Consider the following 20,541-nt stretch of genomic DNA (forward strand, 5'->3'; position numbering starts at 1 on the left):
TTTCTGCTAAATGTCATTCCTGAAGCCTTTGGGGAGAGGTGGGTGGTGCTTCCGAAATATTTATGGGATTTCCAGGTGTCCACTTAACTGACTAGCTTTGATAAACTATGTCAGGTTTTAACAATGAAAACTACATTACCTTGTGCATTTTTATATTGATTCCTCATTTTTTTTTAAGATTAAGGTTTAAATGTTTTCCGTTAGTAATTTCATTTCTAACCTGGTGTAGGAGCTTAGTTCTCTACATACCTATTATGTACCCTGTGTCACAGAAGATTCGGGGAAAAATGCACTGGGGAATCAAAGAAAATGGGACTTCTTTTTGAAAAGAAAAACAACGGTATTGACTGTATTGACACAATCTCAATAAAGCCTGTTGAATAAACAGCCCTGTGCTGAAACTGGCGTTGATTCAGAGGTGTCTCGAGCCTCTGGATTTCATGAAGCACCCAGGGAGCTCTCTGGGGCTCTTGCTCTGCACCCTCTCGAGGAGCGTGCATTCCTCCCAGCCAGGGGTTCTGTCACCACCGCATCAGAAATGCTTGATTCTCTGAAGCTGCCGAGGCTCTGCACCAAGTAAATGCCAAGAGGCATTTTAAGAAAGCAAAGTGAGGCAGTGGCTGGAGCTAGGGGAGACGGATCAAGCTTCCCTGGAACATTCCTGCAAGCTCTCAAGGGTAGTGGAGCATGACAGCTGGCTCAGGATCCCAAGGGTCAAGTTTCAACATCTGATACAAATTATGAATGAAATCAGGAATCTTTGCTCCTGTGGGCGGGGCTAGTGCAAGGCCCAACGCCGAAGGCAGGGCCAGGGGAGCTGTCCTGGGAGAAAGCACTGCCCCATAACTTGCCGTACTCTGGGAATCTGGACAGCAGACCTGAGACCAACCTGTGCCCTGAAAAATCCTGTGGTTTTCCCCAGCCTGGAAGAACCCCATCTTGGCTGAAAGCAGGCCTGTCCGGCAGTCCTGAAACCTCAGGCTAGCTGCAGAGCTGGGCATGCGTCTCTCTCCACCGAGGCTGGAATATCCCTCAAGTTTGAGGGGAGGTGTCTCCTCCATTTCGATTTTCCTTTCTTCAGAATGGATGGTGTGCAGAACTTCCCAGCAGGCCAAGGCCTTTGACTGAGACCCAAGATGCAGAATGAGGCCTGGCCTTCACCTGAGGCGATGTGCCCCCCTCACACAAAGGTCAGCGGTCCCGTGATAACACGGTCCCCTCGGCATCGTCCTACAGCGTTCTGGTTCCTGGCTGGGCCTGGGTTCTATCTGGGGAGCAACCTATGAAGCCAGGCTCTGAGAGCAGGAAAATCTGGCTTGTTCCTGCCCGCTGCCTGGGCCGCTGTGAGGGATCTCCACCAGGACAAAGCACCAGACCATGCCTGCTGTGCTTTTCGTGGCTGAACAGCTGGAGGAATATGCCTCCACAGGCCAGCAGCTTGGGTCCCTGGCTCCTCGGAGAGTGAGGCCCAGACAGAGAGGCACAGGCACAGAAGGGCGAGGGGGGAAGAATCCGCTCAGGGCAGAGGAGAAACACAGGAAACAGTGGTGGGATTTAAAGAACTGTTTATTGCTCTGTAACTTCGTCGGGAAGCTGTTAACAAGACCCATGACAGCCAAGGGCCAGGTGTGCATCTAGATCAGCTAGATTCACGTGTCCACCTCCTGATCCATATAAACTTGGCGCTTGGGGCCCTGTGCAGTCAAAGGCAGGCATCCTGGCAAACTGGTTAAATCCCAACAAGGAGAAACGATGCCGCAGATCATTTCCACCTCCCCAAATCCCATGTCCTAGATAATAAAGGAAAACACCACAAGTACTGCTCCAAAATAAAACCTGCCCCGGTCCCTTATGTCTGACTGAGGAGCCAGGAGCACCGAGGCTCTGCAGAAGCCAGGAACCCAGCACCAGAAGGCACCCGTCCCTCCCTCACTGTTCAGTGACCTCCCCAGAGGAGTCCCCAGCCCCAAGGGTGCACTCCGGCTACACCGCAGGAAGGCCGAGGCAGGGAGCCAAGCTTAAGGGAGCCCAGGGTTTCCAGTCCGAGCTGTAGTTGGGTCCTGCTGGGTATGGCGGAGCTGTGGCCCTCACAGATTCTTCTGGAAGACCCGGTGCAGGCTCTGGGCCAGGACGTCAGTCTCCTCATAGCCCTCACAGCTTTGCTGCCAGCTCTCTGGCACCTGTTCCATGCCATAGTAGGCGCCAGCAATGGCCCCGGCCATGGTGGCAATGGTGTCTGTGTCCCCACCAAGTGAGATGGAATAGATGAGAGTCCTCTGGAGGCTGTTGAAGGCAGAGGGGATCTCGGGGTCGGGCTCCATGCAGCGCAGGAAGCAGTAGATGGCGGTGGGCACAGATTCAAAGGCAGCAATGCCATTCCCTGTGGGGAAGCCAGATTATGGGAACTTGAGCCGCCCCCCTTCCCGAGCCCCACATGTCCCCAGGCTTCCTGCCACCTGCCACAAGTCAACACTCTCAGCTTCAAGCTGGGCTGCGATTAAGAGCACAGGCTCTGGAGTTAGGCTACCTGGGTTCAAATCCCGGCTCGCCGACCTACTGGCTGTGTGATTCCTGTATCCTGGGTTCAGCTCCTCGTGTAGAGAGTGAATAAAGTCAGGAATTCTCGCAGGGCTGGTGCAAGGGCGAAATGACATCCTAGAGGTGAAGCATTCTGCATAGTGCCCAGAACACAGTAAAGTACTATCACCATCAGCTGTAAAAAACCAGCGGCCGGCTGCCATCTCTGGGATGTTTATCTTTAAGGCTGAGGGTACTGTTGCCCTAGAACAAGAAGGAGCTGTGCTCGCAGCCTGCCAAAGACCCTACGGAACGTGGCTCTGCTGTCTCAGCAACCCTGGCAAAGGTGTGACGGCAGCAGGCGTGACTCCAGGCACCCCTCCCACTCCTGAGCCCAAGACTGACCCTGAAGGATGACGGGTGGGGGACTACCCACCTAGCTCGGACACCACCTCCTCTCTGGTCACTGAGTCCTGCTCTAGAAGCTCCCCAATCTTCTTCAGTCGGCTGGAGTACGGACGCTCCTCCATGCCCAACCTGTGGGTTGGGGGCGAGATTTCAGGGAGGTCGGAGCCAGCAGGGTGGAGAAGGCAGGAGGGGGAAGGGCTGCATGGGAGGGCGAGGCAGGGACGTGGGCATCTGACACTTAAGCACGGGTGTCAGGGCAAGAAGTGGGAAGGGCGAGCCACCCGGTTTGTTCTCTGGGACCCGGAGAGCCCTGAGGCACAGCCAACGCAAAGGGCTTCTTCCCACCCCTCCTTAGGGCCTGCAATTAAAGGAAGGTCTCAGCTTGAGGCAGGGCCACCCCACCAGCATGCACATGCACAGACGCGCCTCCAGCCCACCTCCAGCCCGCATACTCACTCCCGGGCATCTGACACAGACTGGGCATCACTCTCCAGCTCCTCCATGTGGCCCAGGAGTTGTTCAAGGAAGTGCTCACTGGACGACTCACCCTGCAAAGCCAGGTGCACAGCCAGGGCCTGCAGGATGGCACCGTTGTAACCCAGGGAGGAGGCGTGTGTCAGCTGGGCCGAGAGCCGGGCAAACTAGGGCAAAGATGAGGGAGGCAAAGACCTGCTGTCACAGCACCCAAGCTGCAGAGGAGGGAGGGACGAGCGTGTCCAGAAGCCAGCCAGCCCTAACTACCTTCTGCACATCCTGGACACTGCTATAGGCCAGGGAGATGCCGGCCACCCGCATGGCGCCCCCGTTGCCGTAGGAGCCTTTGCCATTAAACTGGGCCCGGGCAGGCTCGAAGACATCACGGCACTTGGGGCTCAGGAGCTTCCTGAAGACGGTGATCACTCCAGCACCATAACCCCGGTCAGGGTCCTTCTTGTACTCCTGAGCAAACCTAGGGGAGAGAAGGGGACAGCGTAGTGATCTAAGAGATGCCTGCCAGGGCTGGGAGAGAAGAAACCTGGCTGGTTTGGGAAAAGAGGAATCCTTGGGCCCTCAGGAGCCTGTGCCAGCGGTGCTGTCACTTCTAGCTTGGGAAGCTGCAGCTGCCCTAGGGAGAGTGTCCTGCAGCGGGGTGTGCGGGGAGGGTGTCCCGGCATGCACAGATGTCACTGCTCTGGTCAAGGGGTGCAATAACTCTGCCCACCTGGTTTGCTTCACCCCAGGACCACTGCCCTCACCTGTGCGCCATGTCCATCTCGTCGAAGGCCTCCTTGGCCAGCAGGGACTGCACCAGCGCCCTGGCCATGGCTGTGTCGTCTGTGTAGCACAGTGCTTCTGCAGGGACAGGGCGGGGGGCGGAGATCGAGCTGCAGGGCTCGAGGGTGGCGGCTTTGGCCTCCCGCTCACTCCTTTTATCTACTACTTCCAGAAGGCCTCAAGTCAGCCTCTCACTCCCATCCAGCTTCCAGGGCTCTGAGTCAGTCACATGCCCTGCTGATTTCTGGAGGAAAACCTTCCACCCCTTCTGGCTGCATCTCCAGTCTTAATGGACCTGCTTTGGGCCTCTCAAATCTCCTGCATATTCCCCACCCTCCAGCCCAACCTATATGTGCAGCCAGAAAGAGTAGAATATCACTTTCCTCATCTCACTCTCCTGCTCGAATGGCTGTCTGCTGCCTTCAGGATGAGGTCCAAACTCACTGCCTTGGCCATCTGAAGCCCGCCCTTCCTCACCCATCTTATATCCCACTGCTCCAATCCACATCCTCAGAACCAATCCTGGAGCCTGGGTCAAGTCCTTCCCACCTGGGGCTGCTCCCCCGCCCTCCTCTGGCCCTGTCTCCTTCCTCTGGGTGCCCGAGTCTACTGCTCTGGCACTTGTAACACACACCATTGGTTACGTGGTAGCTTCTCAAATAGGCTATAAGCCAGCTAGGGCCAAGGACTTGGTTTTATCTGAAGAAGAGACAGTTACAGAGAACTAAGCATACTCCCTAGTGAGCCCCTTCTTATTCCTCACATCTGCCTTCTGCCCTTGCCCCCCATCCCTGCCCTGCTCTGTGTATCCCAAGTCCCAACCCTGCCTTCTCCTCCCCTTTCACTCTCAGGAGCCCCCACACCCTACTTCACCAGGAAGAGAGGCTCACAGGCACCTACTCACAGCCACACTCTCCAGTCTGTCCTCAGAGGGACTGGTCCCTCTTGAAGTGCCCCCCAAGCCCAGTTCCCCAGGGACCTTGCCCTTCCTTTGTCTCAACTCCTCCCTCTGTAATGCAGCAGCACCTGGTCTCCCTCTGATCGGTCCCTGCACCCTGCTTTCCCCCAAGGAATCACTTCTCTCCCACTCCCAGTCCAGATGATAGGGGAGGGAGCCAATGCCACCTCCAGCCCAGCCAAACAGCACCCCATTCCCTGTTTCAGTGATGGACGGGTGACATAAGCCAGACCACTGAGACTCCATCAGAGACCTCTGCTGGTGCCACTGCGAAGAGAAACTTCCTCTGCTGGAGACGCTGAGCTGGGAACTGCTGAGGGCCACCCCGTGGGAAGGGTCTGTTACAGTGAAGCCCACCCAGAAGAACGCAGATCTGAACAAGGAGAGGAACTGAGTCTTGAGGAGACGGCTTGGTTTAGCTCTGCTTAAAGCCAGACCTGCCCTGGGCTTCTCAGTGACGCCAGCCAATGCATTCTTTTTGCTCAGGCCATTTTGAGTTGGGTTTTCTGCCACTTGCACCCAAAGGGTCCTAAAATCTCAAACTAAAATGTCTTCCCCTCATCTTAACATCAAACCAAAAATGAAATTATGAACTGTCCCCCCCATCCTGTCTTCACCTCAGCCACAGCTCATCTCTCTCCTTCCCTTCATACCAAACATACTCTATTTTCTCCTTTTCCATTTCCTCCTAAACCCACTGAAATCTAACTTCCAAGGTTCAACCTTCTACTGAAGATGCTTTTCTAAGTCTAGACTTCCCCCCACTTAACCTCTCTGTAGCCTCACACCAGTAACCAGTGTCTTCATCTTGAAATTTTTTTTTTTTTTTTGCGGTACGCGGGCCTCTCACTGTTGTGGCCTCTCCCGCCGCGGAGCACACGCGCAGGCTCATCGGCCATGGCTCACGGGCTCAGCCGCTCCGCGGCATGTGGGATCTTCCCGGACCGGGGCACGAACCCGTGTACCCTGCATCGGCAGGCGGACTCTCAACCACTGCGCCACCAGGGAAGCCCTAAAATTCTTTTCTTGAGTTTTGTTGTTACCCATCTCCCCTCTGCTTCTCCTCCTATAAACTGTTTCCTTCTCTAGCTCCTTTTCCTCCTCCAGGGTTCCGGGTGTGGCCCCTTTTTCTTACTATTCTACATGCTCTCCAAGAAGAATCATCCTCAGCCGTGATACTGCGCTGAGATCTGGGTGATGAGTTGACTGCACAGGGAGGGAGAGGCAGAGGGGAGAGAGCTTTACAGGCAAAGGGATAGCAGTACATGCAAAGGCCTGAGCTAGAGGAGGCACGAAGTGAGAGGAAGTGCAGCGCAGACAGCAAGGCCAAGGGTGGTATAAGGTGAAACTGGAGACGCAGGCGAGGGCCGGCCACGTAGGGAACATTAAGGAGTTTGGCTATGTCCTAAGGGTAATGGAAAATTACTGCAGAGATTCATGAGGGGAAGCCGCGATAAGATCTGCTTTCAGAAGTGCCCTCCAGCTGCGTGGAGATGGACTGGTGGCCAACTGACTCGGGAGGCCCGGGTAAAACGCGTAAAATGGGTAAAATCGGCAGGGACTTAAGTATTGGACTAGGCGCAATCTAGGCGTGGCTTGCACGGCTGGGAGGTCTGTGTAGCCAAGCCCTGGGCTGGTGCACGTTCGGGGCGAGACGTGCGAAGACGGGGCTCGGATTTGGACACGCTGAATCCAAGGTGCCCGCGGGTCGTGCAGAGCGGGCCCCTCCGGCCGCTGTCCCCTCCCCGCCTGAGTCCCTCGCAGCTCCCCGGTGCCCAGTGCGCCCGGCCCCGCCCACCTGTCCGCGCGCTCCCCGGCGAGCCGGGGTCCGGCTCCAGGTCCTGGACCCGACGCAGGACTGACGTCAGGTCGACGGTGTCGCGCGCCTCATACACGGCGCCCACGCAGTCCCCGAGCAGCGCGCCCGCCAGGCAGCCGCGGAAGCGGGAGAGGGAGCGAGCCGCCCCAGCCCCTCCGCAGCCGGCCGCCGTCATCACCGCAGCCGCCGCCATCCGCGCGTACCAGCCGCCACTTCCGGTGCCGCCCGCGCGCGCCCCACCGCGCGGCTTTCCCCGGCCCCACAGCGCCACCCGGCGGCCCGGAGTCGCAGCTGCCCCGCGGGTGACAAGGGGCGGTCCCGCAGACCTCGTTTCGATTGGGCCCGGCCTCTGTATTTAGCCCGCGTTTCCCCGACCTGAAAACGGCGTCACAGCCGGGCGGGACGGCCACTAAAGGGTCCCCGAGGGCTGCGCACTGAGCCAGACCTTCGGGCCACTGCCCCCACGGTCGGCCAGCCGTGCCACAGCAGCCCCAGTTCGGGTCATTCAGTCCTGGGCGGTCACCCCCAAGCCCTCCCCCTGTCACCCTAGCCCCCTCTGGGCCTCCCCTAGGCGTCAAGAGGGCACGCAAGGGTCCAGCTGGGACAGAGCTGGTTAGAGATCACGGCGCTGGAGCCCAGGGTGCTGGCCTAGCCCAGAGAAGGGCATGGGATTGGGAACATGGAGCTTGAGGGATGATGTTACCGTCTTTGCTCCTCCGTGCACAGGACAGCCAAGAGCCCTCTCTCCACTGGCTACATGCAGGGGTAGCAAAGAACCGTCTGGACTGAGAACCCCCGACCTTTATTAGATTCGTTCTCTCCACTGCCCTCCCTCTTTCATTTTCCACCAGCCTTCCCCTCCTCCCTCAGCCCCCTCGCTAGGTTAGCTCCAGCGGGCAGGTTTGGAGTGGACTCAGGGTGCGGTTTGTGGTGCGGGTGAAGGTGTCCACCTCCGGCACAAACTTCTCAGCCGGCATGGTCAGCTTCCGCCGGGTGTCCATGCACTTGGTGTCCAAGAGCATGGAGTTGGCCTTGCAGGCGATGTCAGCCTGCAGCCGGGCCAGATGCTGGTACAGGGCGTCCAGAGCATCCCTGGGGAGGAGGGATTAACAGCCCACCACCGCCGGTGTGAGGCTGGGAGGTCAGGGCTGAGCTCACCAGCCTTGAGTCAGGAAGACAGCAGGGAAGCTGGCAGGCAGCAAGGGACCCCAATGGTGGGAGGTGTCTCCCCGCCCGTCCTGCCCACTCCCCAAACCTACTGTGCCTGCGCCAGCTTCTGCTTCAGGGCAGCAGTGGTTGCCTCTAACTGGTAAACCTCCTCAGTGAGGCCGTACTGTGCCTGGAGGCAGAGGGGCAGGTTGGGAGTCCAGGTCAGCCACACTGTCCTTCTGCCCATGGGTCTGGGGGCTGCCCTGCGCCAGCACCCCTGCTTCACCAGGGAGTGAGTCATCCTGAGGAACCTTAGCCAGGGGCCCATGCCCCACTGGGGTGCCCTCGTACCTGGTCCCTGCAGAGTTCCACGTTGGGCCGGTAGGTCCTGGTCTCTAGCCGGGTGTGGCATAGCTTCAGGTTCTGTAACTTTCTGCGCAGATCCTCCTCCAGATGCCGGATGTCCTCCTGCAGCTCGGCAATCTCCTCCAAGGTCTGCAGGGACAGAGTGACTGGTCTCCACCTGGTGCACCCAGTCCGGGGCTTCCTGGCAGGGCCTCAGGCTCCTCATCCCACAGCGGGAAGTCCAGGCCACAGGAGACCAAACAGAGAAGGCTCACATTCTTCTCTTGCCACTTGAGCTCACTGTACACTTTCTCCATCTCCCACAGCCGCTTCCTGAAGGCAAATTCCGTTGCAACCCTCTGGGCTTCCAGTTCGTTGTTGGTCTGAGGACAGAAAGTAGGCAGGTAAAGGGGAGGGTATGAGCTCTGGCCAGCTGAGGATGTCGCTCAGGTGAGGGGTGGGATGCCACATGGCTGACAGGGAACAGAAGACAAGCGCTTGAGTGCATGCTGGGGCCATCTCTTAGTCATGGAGGATCGGGGTAGGGGGAGTGGTCAGTCACCTTGGCAATAGTTAGGGCGATGGCCTCCCTCAGCTCTATGGACTCTTTCATCTCAGCCTCTGCTCGGTTCTTGTTGAACTGACTGTAGTCATCCCACTGCTGGAGTGTGGTGGAGCTGCAGGTGGCAGGAAATAATCAGAATATGGCCTCTGCGGGGAGGAAGAGAGACTGAATGAAACGCCCTTCTTACCCGTTGGGGACACGTGTGGGATTAATCTTCAGAGAGATGTTCGGGGACTTGAGGTTGAGAGAGAAGCAGCCTCTGTCAATGTCCACTGCCTCCATTTTGCCCCGATGGTCAGAGTTGAGCTGCTGTCGGACTTCCTGCAGGAGGCTGGGGACATAACAGACTGGATCAGGAGCCATACCTCCAAGGCCCTGGAACGCAGCGCCCATGGTACTGAAGGGACAAGGAGGGATGGGAAAGCTGAGGTGACAGTGGAGCTGCCGCTGCAGCTGAGACAAATATAGGCACAGCTGGATGAGCTCCCCACAGACAAAACTATGGCACCAAGTGCTTGCACACACCCACAGGGCACACTCCAGTAGCCACACTCACAAGGCTCACACTCCCAGAAAGTCGGCGTGGTGGCACATGGGCTTCATCTCTCATGCTTCCAATAAATTGATAATGGCTGCCTAGAGCAGGTTCATGAGAAGTATTCTGAGACCACGTCCAGGTGGTGCAAAAAGTACCACGATCAGTGGGTGAGTGGTTTCTGCCATGGGCACGGCGGGGGCAGAAGGCGGCCTGAGAGCCAGTGACTTGTAACCCACGATACACATGTCCTACATTTAAAACACAGCCTTCAAAGGCGGGTGAACGTGCAAATGACACATCTCTCTCTTACCAGAGCTTCTCAAAGGCCTGGCTGATCTTCTGTTGCAAGGCCTCCTTGGTGGCTTCAATGACCTCTACCTCTTTGTGCAGCTCTTCCTCCACGGGGTCCTTCACCACATCAATGTCACGCCGACTCTCCCGCAGGGTCAGGCACTCAATGGCCACATCCAGAGGCAGGTTCTTGGCCTGCAGGTTTTGTTCTGCTGACTCTTTCATCTAGAAAAGAGAGGGCACAGGAGGCTGGTGGGGCCATCCGCTGGGAAGCAGCTCTCATCCCCACTTAGGCCAAGTGACTCAGATGGACATGCCACCAAATACCCTGACCCGGAAGAGGGGAGGGAGAGGGAGGTCCTTGCAGGCAGGGTCTCCTGGCACCCTGCCCTGGCTCCCTGCCTGTGTCAGGGCGTCGATCTCGGCATCTAAATCCGTCAGACACTTGTCCAGCGTCTCCTTCCACCGGTTGACAGAATCAATCCTCTCTGCCAGTCGAGTCCTATTGTCATGTTCGTCCCAAATGGTCTGGAAGAGACAGAGCCAGATAAAGAGGTTATCGGGAGTTGGGGGCTATCCCTTTCCCACCCAACTGGGCTCCGGCCCCCAACCTGGTTGTTGGTTTCATTGCAGAGGACCCGGGCCTCCTGGCGGATCTGGTGTGAGGCATCTCGCTGCCGCTCAGCGTTAGTGGACAACAGGCAGCTGTTGGCGTGCCAGTCCGGCAACTGGAAACGTGGACTGGGCTTGACACTCAGGGTGGCCATGGTGCAGGAGCCGAAGGCTCAGGGACCCCAGGCCTGTTCCAAGACACCCACCTCTGCTGGAGGGAGCAAACAAGGCTGCAGGAGACCACTGAGGAAAGCCTCCAAAGGATGTGCTCCTGTCCGTTTCGCTCCAAGCCCCTTCCTGCTGGAAGCCTGCTTGGAAACAGCACTCCCTACACTCAACTTCGTGTGAGGCATTAACTAAGTTTCCTCCCACCCATGCATCCACAGACACAAACTGCTGGATCCTACAGGTCCTGGAGCAGGTGAAAGGGGATAATGGGGCTCCTCAGTGTGTGTGTGTGCGCGTGTGTGTGTGTGCATGTGCGTGTGCGTGTGTGTGTGTAGTGCCAAGTGCTCGGCGGGGCTGGCGGAAGGGGGGGGGCAGGTAGCAGGAAAAGTAGTCCTTAATCCAGTTTCCACCACTACTTCCAGTAACCAAGTCCTGTGCAACTTTCTTTGCTTTCCCTGCCCCAGCTTTGGGCTAGGGCCCTGCGGGATCTAAGAGAAGAAGCCCTATCCCCATCCAGAGAGGACCGGCTTGTTTCGAAGGGGCTTCGAATTGGCCCTAGGGAATTGGTGGTGGGGGGCTGGTCCCCTCCCCACCTGGGTCATATTCCCTCCCTCTGCCCTCTGCTGGAGGAGGAGGAGCGGGTGTGTGAGGGGCCCCAGCGGGAGGAGCTGCGGTTTGTCTAGTTCCAGCCAATCCCTCCCTTCCCCTCCTAGGATAATCATCTTCAGTTTAAATTAATACCCCGGCGCAGAGAAAGGAGCGGGAGCGGGTGAGCACCTCCCCACCCCTGTCCCCTCCTCCTCTCACCTTCCCAGCGCGCACTTCCGCCTCCCTTCGCCGGCTCCTCTGTTAAGCGCCCCCGGTTGCTAGGCACCCCTCTTCCGCGCGCGGGTCATGACAGCCCGCGTTCAGCTTGGTCACCGCCGGGCGGCGCGACGGTGGCGGCGGCCGTTGGGGCCCAGAGGCCTTCCGGGTAGGAAAGGGCCGGCGGCGGGGCTGATGCAGCAAGAGGATGCGGAGGAGGAGGGCATCAGGATATCGCGTTCACTTCATTCACAAGTTAAAAATCTTTACTTTGATAAAGGTTACGCATCGACATGGCAAAAAAAAGAAAAAAAAAGGTGCCGTGCATAGCCAGAGTAATCTCCCAGTCAGGCTCACTCTCCAGCAGGTATCCTTCCCAGACTTAACATTATTTACACACATTCTACTGATTCTGTCTTTCCCAATAATTTCATCATCTGCTTGACGGCATAGAAGGAATGATCATCGTAATTGGAGAGGGCACGTCCCTGGGAGAGGTAACAGGTAGTAGAAGTAATGCTCAGTATCCAACCATTTCTCTAAAAAGGAGAAGGAAAAAAAAATCCAATCGTGCTAGTACCGTTCTAGACATTGGAAGATGTTGACGGGTAATGTACATAACTAATAGGTGAGGTAGGCATTACCCCCATTTTTGCTAGTAACTGAAGAGACTGGTAAGGATGGAAACCCAGATGCATCTGGTCCCCAGGTCTACCTTCTCTCAGTTACGACTCCGCACTGCCTCTAGTGGTGGCGCTGGACAGCAAGAGGAAGGCAGGGATGCTATCCCCAGCTTGCCCGCCTGCTCCTCTCTGAGGGCTGTGCAGAAAAATCCTAGGAGATGGATGCTATGACCACCATCGTCTTACAGGCGAGGAAACTGAGGCACAGAGAAGTGAGGAACGTACCCAGGGTCACAAAACTAAGTGGTAGAGCTTGGATCCAAAATCAGGCAGTCTGCTCCAGAGGCTAAGTTCTGGTTTGATGGATGGAGGGTAAGAGAGGAGTCCAAGAAGAGTCCTCAGTTTTAAAACCTCAGTGATTGGTGGGATGGGGTCACAGTGGGAAGAGAGGCAGAGAACCCAGGGCTTGGCAGGCAAGGGGATGATGAGGTTGGCTTTTGAGTAGTTTGAGGTGATTGTGGTGGATCTAGGTATTGCTGTCCAGGAGGCAGTTAGAAATGTGAGTCTGGAACTCTGCAGAAAGACAGACTGGAACATTTCCAAGACTTCCTTGATCACAGAATTTTGTTTTTTCACAGAATATTTTCTAAACTCTAATACATGGCTCATAAACCAGACATGCATGGGAATTTGTGATATAGCTCTTTTACTAGGATTAAAGAAGACAAATAAAAGGTCCTGGACAAATTAATTGCTGGGAGAAATGATAAGATTTTGGCATAGATATTTGGAAACTTAACAAAAAGAAGTAAACAAATATGGAAGAATGGTGGTGGCTTTGGCGTGTATCTCTGACCATGGTGGTGGTTTTGGTGTTCATGACTCCCGAGGCTCCTGCACATCCTGGACAAAGGAAGAAGATATTAGCAGAAAAGGTCGGACAGCTGATGGACTGGACTCAGAAAAACAGAGTGATAAGAATGAATGATGCCATGTTCAATCGTTTTGTATTGGAAAAACCAAGAAACTATTCTGTTATTGTGATGTTTACTACTCTCCAGAAGTTTAGATTATGTGTAACATGCAAACTTGCTCTTCAAGAATTTCAGATCTTGGCAGATTCCTGGCAATTCTCCAGTGCATTCAGCAACAAGGTATTTTTTGCTATGGTGGATTTTGATGAAAGCCCCGAGGCCTCTGAAATGCTCCAGGTGATGTCTGTTCCGAATGTCCTCCACTTTTCTGCTAAAAGTAAATTTACAGCAGATGACATTTAAAATTTCAAAGAGAGGGGTATCATAGCGCAGCAAATGTTCACATGGATAGCCGAGAGAAATGAGAGATGGATGGTCAATGTCAGAACCAGGAAGCCTATAAATTATTACTATTCCTTCAAGTTAGGGATATCTTTGGCTCTCATCGGTGGACTTGTGTATGTATTGAAATGGAATAGGAAATTTAGTTTTAACAAAAATTTATGGGCAGTTTTAGCTGTGTTTTGATGTCATCTGGTCCAATGTGGACTCATATACGAGGAGCCCCATTTGCTCAAAGCAATACACAGGACAGACACATTATATTCATGAAGTGCATTACTTTCAGTTTGTAGCAGAAATGTATATCATTTCTCTGTTTCATGTGTGCATTACCCTGGGAATGTTGCTCTTCGATACAGCTGCCACCTCTCCTATGATCATTATAAATAGGAAGATAATGTCCATGACTTGTTTGTGTCTAGTTGTAATATTCTTCAGTTGGCTGCTTTCTCTCTTCAGATTTAAAGAACATAACTATCCATTCCACATTCTCATGGATTAAAAAGGATCCTAGAGATGTAGACAAGGAAGCAAGAAATTTTTTTAAAATGTGAAAATAAAAACATGAAAACAGCAGAATATGAACTCCTAACTTTTTTAATTGATTAAGACTTAGCCAAAGGAGACATGAGGTGCCCTGACAATAACAAGCTATTTTCTCTCAAAATCTGTGAAGTGTTATGTTATGTATCTTCTCTGTTCTTCTCAATTTTCTCCTCCCAGTAAATGTCATAGATTACCTTACTTAGTGAATTCCAATAATTAAAATCCTCAGAGTATACACCTTTTACTGAATTAGGACAGTGTTTAAAAGTACTTTAGTTAATATTTGGTCAGCTGATCTTATTCTAATATGAAAAATATCTTGATAAGGTATCCATCCCCACATCTAGCTACTGAAGTTAAAACTGTATTGCCTTTTTTGGAGGTGTATATTTGCACAGCTTACTTCGTGTGTTGTTCCCTGAAGACTTATCTTTCTTTAGCGTGCACTTCCAATGTCTAGAGGCAGATACAGTACTACGTGGTGCTCCATCTCCCAAGTCTTTTCTACTGAAATACGCTATTGTGCTTCCTGATGGTTGTAGATATTACAGACTAATTAAATACTGGATTGTTTCTCCACGATCGTTAACGACTTTTTATCCGGAAAGATTTCAGGTAAATTATCTTTCTTTATTTCTCTTCCAAGAGGGCAATTTCTAACAAAATAGTAGTTCCTATTTTGGTGTTGATGTGAGGTTGTTTTCAATTAAATTTAAATCTAAGGGAAAAATATAAAGACAATTCAGAGGATGAATGATGATTTTATTCACCGTTTTCTGTTTAAAAGCATGCTAAAATGTCAGGTTATTTCCAATATGCAGAAATGTAAAACTGAATGTCTTAAAAGCTGTTCTATTTTGGCCTTTCTACCTTCTTAAGTGGAGAAACAAAGTACAAATTTGGAGATTCCACCCCCCCCCCCGCCCCCTTACCTTCATTCTGTCGTATGTAGATAACCAAAGTTAAGTTCCAAATGGCTTATTAATGTGCTTGGCAAATGACAGCAAAGTTGTATTCTACTATTAAATTGAACTCTGGTCTTCCCTCTGGAAATTGCAATTTTAGAAAAGTGAGAACTGTGATTGTGAAAATGTTTTTCAAGCAACAGCAATTTAGTGTCACATCAGAAGATTTCTGCTTTAAATTGGGACTGGCTTTGGCTACTTACAACCAAGTGACCCACCTTCGAGGTACAGTGGAAGATCTTGATGTTTTTTTATTTTTATTTTATTTATTTATTTAATTTGTTTATTATTTTTGGCTGCATTGGGTCTTCATTGCTGCCTGTGGGCTTTCTCCAGTTGCAGCGAGAGGGGGCTACTCTTCGTTGTGGTGCGCGGGCTTCTCACTGCAGTGGCTTCTCTTGTTGTGGAGCATGGGCTCTAGGCGCGCGGGCTTCAGTAGCTGTGGCTCACGGGCTCAGTAGTTGTGGCTCGCGGGCTCTAGAGTGCAGGCTCAGTAGCTGTGGTGCACGGGCTTAGTTGCTCACGGCATGTGGGATCTTCCCGGACCAGGGCTCGAACCCGTGTCCCCTGCACTGGCAGGCAGATTCCTAACCACTGTGCAACCAGGGAAGCCCCGAAGCTCAGGTTCTTGATGTCTCATCGCAGAAAGAATTCAGTGAGAGACAAAGTGATAGGTAAGAAGTGGATTTATTTAGAGAGAAACACTCCACAGAGTGTGGGGCATCTCAGAAGGTGAGAAAGGCCGATCTTGATGTTTTTGTATGAGTTGTTTGCCAAGGGATTTGGGTATAGTTGCTCTAGTAAATTGCACTTTTTTAAAAACACAGAGAGAGTGGAAATAGTTTCTCTCTCTAACTTAGGCATTTTTGTTTGTTTGTACACTACTCCAAAGGAAACTGCTTGACTCTGGCCTTTTTTCCAGCTTACTTTTCTGTTGCTCTCACACCTGTCTCAGGCCAAATAAATTCACGTTGACATCCTCAAGGTTGAGACTTAAGTGAGACTAAGTAGTTTTGTATACAATAGTCAGAGAGAATGAACCGCTGTTTCAACTACACAGCTGCAGATGATTTAATCTGGAGGTTGAAACAACCAACAACCCCCCTCCTCGACTCTATTTGCCCTTCCATTTTCTTGTATAAGAAAGAAAAGTCTATCAGTTTAAATGAATGGAAAGTAGCTTTGCTGCATTCAAAGTAAAATGTTATACTTTTGTGCAGATTTAAAAATGAGTATCTAGGGCTTCCCTGGTGGCACAGTGGTTAAGAGTCTGCCTGCCAATGCAGGGGACGCGGGTTCGAGCCCTGGTCTGGGAGGATCCCACATGCCGCGGAGCGGCTGGGCCTGTGAGCCACGGCTGCTGAGCCTGCACATCTGGAGCCTGCTCTCCACAACTGGAGAAAGCCCTCGCACAGAGATGAAGACCCAACGCAGCCAAAATAAATAAATTAATTAATTAATTAAAAAAAAAATGGGTATCTAAAGGGTCTTTTTTTGGAGTAGAATAAATTTTTATTACACAGCATCTTATTTTAAAAAAGACTTTATCTTCATAGAATACATCTTCACATTAGAGATTCCCACAATGGGAAAACAACAACTTATTACTTATAATTTTATATCTGTGGACAGATTATTTAAGGACAAGTAAAATAAACACATTTGACGATTAAGTCTAGGTTTAGAATCTGTAACAATTTGAAACATCTATAAAGGGACCTCTTCCCTACATGGAACTTCTCTATATTCAGGAACTCTCCAGGCTCTTCTTCCTAGGATTTAGAAATCAGTAATGTGAAACATCAGCATTTCTAATTTGCCAGTTTACCTTGGACATGTAACCATCAGTAACTGGTATCGACTGAACAGAGCGGGAAACTTTGCAAAAACTAAACACTGCTTAATTTTCTGAAAGTCTTTATTCTCGAATTAACAGTCTCTCCCTTTCTCTACCATCCTAGGACAAATATAGAAGTCTGATCAGCTATTGAGAGCAATAAAGCTGAATTCCCTTTAAGAGTTTGATAAATTAAAAGGCAAAAGCTCATATATAATGTTTAGTTATACTGTGAGTCTTGTGAGAAGCTGAGAGACACCCCATTAACTCCCCAGCATAGAGAACTCAGTCTGACAATTTTTTGGTTACAATTGCTCTCAAATCTTTCCTCAAAGATTACATTCTAAAAATAACGAGGTGATTAGGAGAAGAGGTTTGTCTCACCAATGGACTTATCTGTTATTTCCTCCTTATTGTGAATTGAATGGCATGACAGAGCAGAGGCAAGGGAGGTGTACAATCAATTTTCAAGGTATTACGTCTAAAAGGTCAGAGCTTCCATAGCATAGCAACAGCTGTGCAGATGCCCTCATCATGATCGTTGAAATAACAAAGCCTAGCAAAGGTGAAAGCTGAGAGTGCCAATCCCTGGAATATAGTCACAACTTGTCCAATGTCCCAGTGACTATGAAGAGGGAGGGGCTGCAGCCAGGGAGTAGTTCATTGCAGAGCAAGGATTCAAATAAGCAGCTGGAATTAGGCCCAGGAGCAAAACACTGACAACCCTCTCACCAATCCAGTGGAGACATGCAGCCTTGGAACCAGAATGGTGGCTGGGTGACAGGTGAATGTCCTGTATTCCACACCATCCTGGGGTAGGTTGGTCCTGGAGAAATGCTGAGACATGAATGGTCTGACCACTGGTGCTCAGAGGAACAGAGCTTGTCCTCCTCAGGCACCACAGAGGACACGGCCTCCAGAGAGTCGCCCTGTCGCTCCTTAAAGGGTCTTAATGTAGATATTAGTAATACTTTTAAATTAAAGATTTAAAACACACCTTTTAATATAGTAAAAAAAAACACTATTCAAAGAAATACCACAAACGGCAAACATTTATAATCTAAAATCTTTATAAAAGTACAAAAATAAATTAGAAAAATTAAACTCATAAAATGGTTAAGCAACCTTAATTTTACATTTGTATAAAATACAAGTGAAAACCATCTGAATGATGGTGGTGACTGAAATCCTGTTTGGTAAAGTATCCTATTCCTATGCTGTTTTTGGTTTTGTTTTTTGCAACATAATATGCAATTTCCATTTGACAGTTTATGTTGCAGTAAATAAAGAGTAATATTGTACAGTTAGCAGTTGCAAGTACTTTTTTTTTTTTTTTGCAGTACGCGGGCCTCTTTTTGCGGTATGCCGGCCCCCCACTGCTGTGGCCTCTCCCGTTGTGGAGCACAGGCTCCGGACGCGCAGGCTCAGCGGCCATGGCTCACGGGCCCAGCTGTTCCGCGGCATGTGGGATCCTCCCGGACCAGGGCGCGAACCCACGTCCCCCGCGTCATCAGGCGGACTCCCAACCACTGCGCCACCAGGGAAGCCCACAAGTACTTTTGAGTTGGGCTGTTTCTGAGGTCCGTTAGCAAAAAAGTCCATTAACATTTTATTTCAGCTGAGAATCAGACATCATATAAAGCTTCATAATCCTAAACCACGAATATGTCTGCTTTGTTTATAAGTAAATCTTGAACCCAAGCATTATTCTTTTTTTTTTTAAAAATCTTTACTGGAGTATAATTGCTTTACATTGTTGTGTAAGTTTCCCAAGGATTATTCCTTTTTAAAAATTATTTATTTATTTAGGCTGTGTTGGGTCTTTGTTGCTGTGCACGGGCTTTCTCTAGTTGCGGCGAGCGGGGGCTACTCTTTGTTGCAGTGCGCGGGCTTCTCATTGCAGTGGCTTCACTTGTGTGGACCATGGGCTCTAGATGCGCGGGCTTCAGTAGTTGTGGCACGTGGGCTCAGTAGTTGTGGCTCGCGGGCTGTAGAGCACAGGCTCAGTAGTTGTGGCACACAGGCTTAGTTGCTCTGCAGCATGAGGGATCTTCCCGGACCAGGGCTCAAACCCGTGTCCCCTGCTTTAGCAGGTGGATTCTTAACCACTGCGCCACCAGGGAAGTCCCCCAAGGATTATTCTTAAAGGAAAATATTTTAATAGAGAAAAGTATGAGACAAGTGCTGCTCTATAAAGGCATTGCAAAGATCTCTATAGATTGTGGAAATTACAGAAATAACAAAAGTGACAGAAGGCAGGAAAACAGTCATCTTTTTTCTACAGATAAAACTAAAGATTCCAGTCCCCTTTATGATAGAGACATTTTATCAAGTATAGTAAAAATGATCCCATCCTTTCCTGGCACTGACAGATTAACCCAATTATTTCCTAAAAGCATCTGCAAGGCATGCAAGTCTCAGCAGCCAAAGAATTTGTCAAACGATCAGACGACTGAAACATGGAAACTACATGAACTGAGAGTTCAAGATGTATGGCCCCCCTCCAAAAAAAAAACCACCTCGGAATTTTACCTTAGATTGCCGCCTCATTTCTCCATGCTTTAGTGTAGTGCTCTGAGCACCCTTTTACCTGAAGTTTCAAGCAGGTGAACTCTAATATAATTGGTGACTTGTTCTGTCCAGTCCAGCATGTCTTATTAATCAATTAGAGCAATCGTCCGATTACTGTCTGCCTAGATAACCGTCATGCTTTTCTGGTACTACACTTAGGGATGCTACAGCCTGATTTATCAGAGCATGCCTTCGCATCACCGTTACACATATTTCCCCCATTTAACTGTATGAATTTGGGTGTAGTTATTGACGTTTTTAGAATTTTCCTTATCAGTGTAGTTACTGGGAAGATTGACAGTAGAGTGATTCTCTTCAATTTGTCAAACTTAACAACTGACACACATAGTTAAAAAAAACTCAACCCATCAGCATTTGTTAGTTAAGCTAACTAGAGCTTCTTCAGCATCAGTAACAAGATCCTTTAAGAAAACAAACTGTACTGTTAGGGCTGCACAGACTCTGGCGACATGTAGGTGGGAGAAGACTGGGGTGAAGAACACATAATAGCCAGAAGGGAACAGACTGAATTCTCTGATGTTCTGGAGAACAGAAATAGGGTAAATGGAAATAATGAAGGGACAAGTTTTTAATATTTAGGCTGGACTGCTTCAAAGTAGTGAGTTACCCCCAGGTAAGGCGCTCATCCTCATAGGGATTCCTGCTTGCTTGGAGGCCTCACCTCACACTAGGGTTCCTTTGAGTCCAGACCTGTGCAGACTGGGCAGAGTGGCGGGGCTGTGGAGAGTGTGCTCCATCCAAAGGGACCAACCACTCTTGAGCTTCCCCTGGTGGCAGCTGTAAAGGGATACTGAAGGAATAGTGAAATCGATGACCGTCCTTACTTTTTAAGGGATTTTTATGTGAGATCTTCTGATTTTTTTAAATATTAGGGACTAATAAAAATATTTTAAATACCAAACAAAAATTATTTGCAGACAGAAATTGGCTGCCAACTTGAGACCTCTGATTTTACTCTATTAACTTCAATTATGGAATGAAAAGTGATATACCTGAAGCTATGCCGTTAGGACAGTTGAGAGCTGGTTTTCAAAATTTCAGTCCAGGGTTTTCTTGCATATCATACCTGGGCTGTGTATCCACTTCAGTGCCTGTGACGATTCCCCGTCCATTTCAGTTTCTTTTTATCCTACCTATTCTTAAGTTCTTTCACTGCCTGGCAGAGTTCGCAAGCCTGGCTTCTTGCTTACCCCTCTTTCCACGCCACCTAATGTCTTAAGGGAGGAGAGTCTAA

General features: G+C 50.7%; 2 protein-coding genes and 1 pseudogene across 2 annotated transcripts; all 3 read right to left on the reverse strand.

Moving 5' to 3' along the window:
• Positions 1–1,548: 1,548 nt before the first annotated feature.
• On the reverse strand, positions 1,549–7,166 carry ADPRS (ADP-ribosylserine hydrolase). Its single transcript, XM_027109118.1, has 6 exons — positions 6,936–7,166; positions 4,161–4,257; positions 3,667–3,874; positions 3,382–3,566; positions 2,954–3,054; positions 1,549–2,380 (listed from the first exon to the last, which is right to left on the reverse strand). Exons 1-6 carry the CDS (start codon positions 7,147–7,149, stop codon positions 2,088–2,090), a joined length of 1,098 nt encoding a protein of 365 aa, XP_026964919.1. The 5' UTR covers positions 7,150–7,166; the 3' UTR covers positions 1,549–2,087.
• A 310-nt stretch (positions 7,167–7,476) lies between these two features.
• TEKT2 (tektin 2) lies at positions 7,477–10,105 on the reverse strand. The gene is made up of 7 exons (XM_027109119.1): positions 9,864–10,105; positions 9,203–9,346; positions 9,013–9,127; positions 8,726–8,833; positions 8,457–8,600; positions 8,216–8,295; positions 7,477–8,048 (listed from the first exon to the last, which is right to left on the reverse strand). The coding sequence occupies exons 1-7, from the start codon at positions 10,067–10,069 to the stop codon at positions 7,835–7,837; spliced, it is 1,011 nt and encodes a 336-aa protein (XP_026964920.1). The 5' UTR covers positions 10,070–10,105; the 3' UTR covers positions 7,477–7,834.
• A 6,914-nt stretch (positions 10,106–17,019) lies between these two features.
• On the reverse strand, positions 17,020–19,366 carry LOC113622361 (succinate dehydrogenase [ubiquinone] cytochrome b small subunit, mitochondrial pseudogene; annotated as a pseudogene).
• Between the last annotated feature and the right edge of the window lie 1,175 nt (positions 19,367–20,541).

Source organism: Aethalodelphis obliquidens, unplaced genomic scaffold (assembly GCF_003676395.1).
Source record: "Aethalodelphis obliquidens isolate GAN/ISIS:26980383/991018 unplaced genomic scaffold, ASM367639v1 scaffold9, whole genome shotgun sequence".
Classification (NCBI taxonomy): Eukaryota; Metazoa; Chordata; class Mammalia; order Artiodactyla; family Delphinidae; genus Aethalodelphis; species Aethalodelphis obliquidens.

What these genes read in the sequence shown, in the direction of transcription:
- ADPRS (XM_027109118.1), bottom strand. Translation starts at nt 7,149, where the DNA reads ATGGCGGCGGCTGCGGTGATGACGGCGGCCGGCTGCGGAGGGGCTGGG. An exon ending in TCTGTGTCAGATGCCCGGGA is followed by an intron (nt 3,055 to 3,381) that starts GTGAGTATGCGG and finishes CCCAACCCACAG; the next exon opens with GTTGGGCATGGAGGAGCGTC. An exon ending in GGAGGTGGTGTCCGAGCTAG is followed by an intron (nt 2,381 to 2,953) that starts GTGGGTAGTCCC and finishes GCTTCCCCACAG; the next exon opens with GGAATGGCATTGCTGCCTTT.
- TEKT2 (XM_027109119.1), bottom strand. Translation starts at nt 10,069, where the DNA reads ATGAAAGAGTCAGCAGAACAAAACCTGCAGGCCAAGAACCTGCCTCTG. An exon ending in TCGCCCTAACTATTGCCAAG is followed by an intron (nt 8,834 to 9,012) that starts GTGACTGACCAC and finishes TTCTGTCCTCAG; the next exon opens with ACCAACAACGAACTGGAAGC. An exon ending in TCAAGTGGCAAGAGAAGAAT is followed by an intron (nt 8,601 to 8,725) that starts GTGAGCCTTCTC and finishes CTGTCCCTGCAG; the next exon opens with ACCTTGGAGGAGATTGCCGA.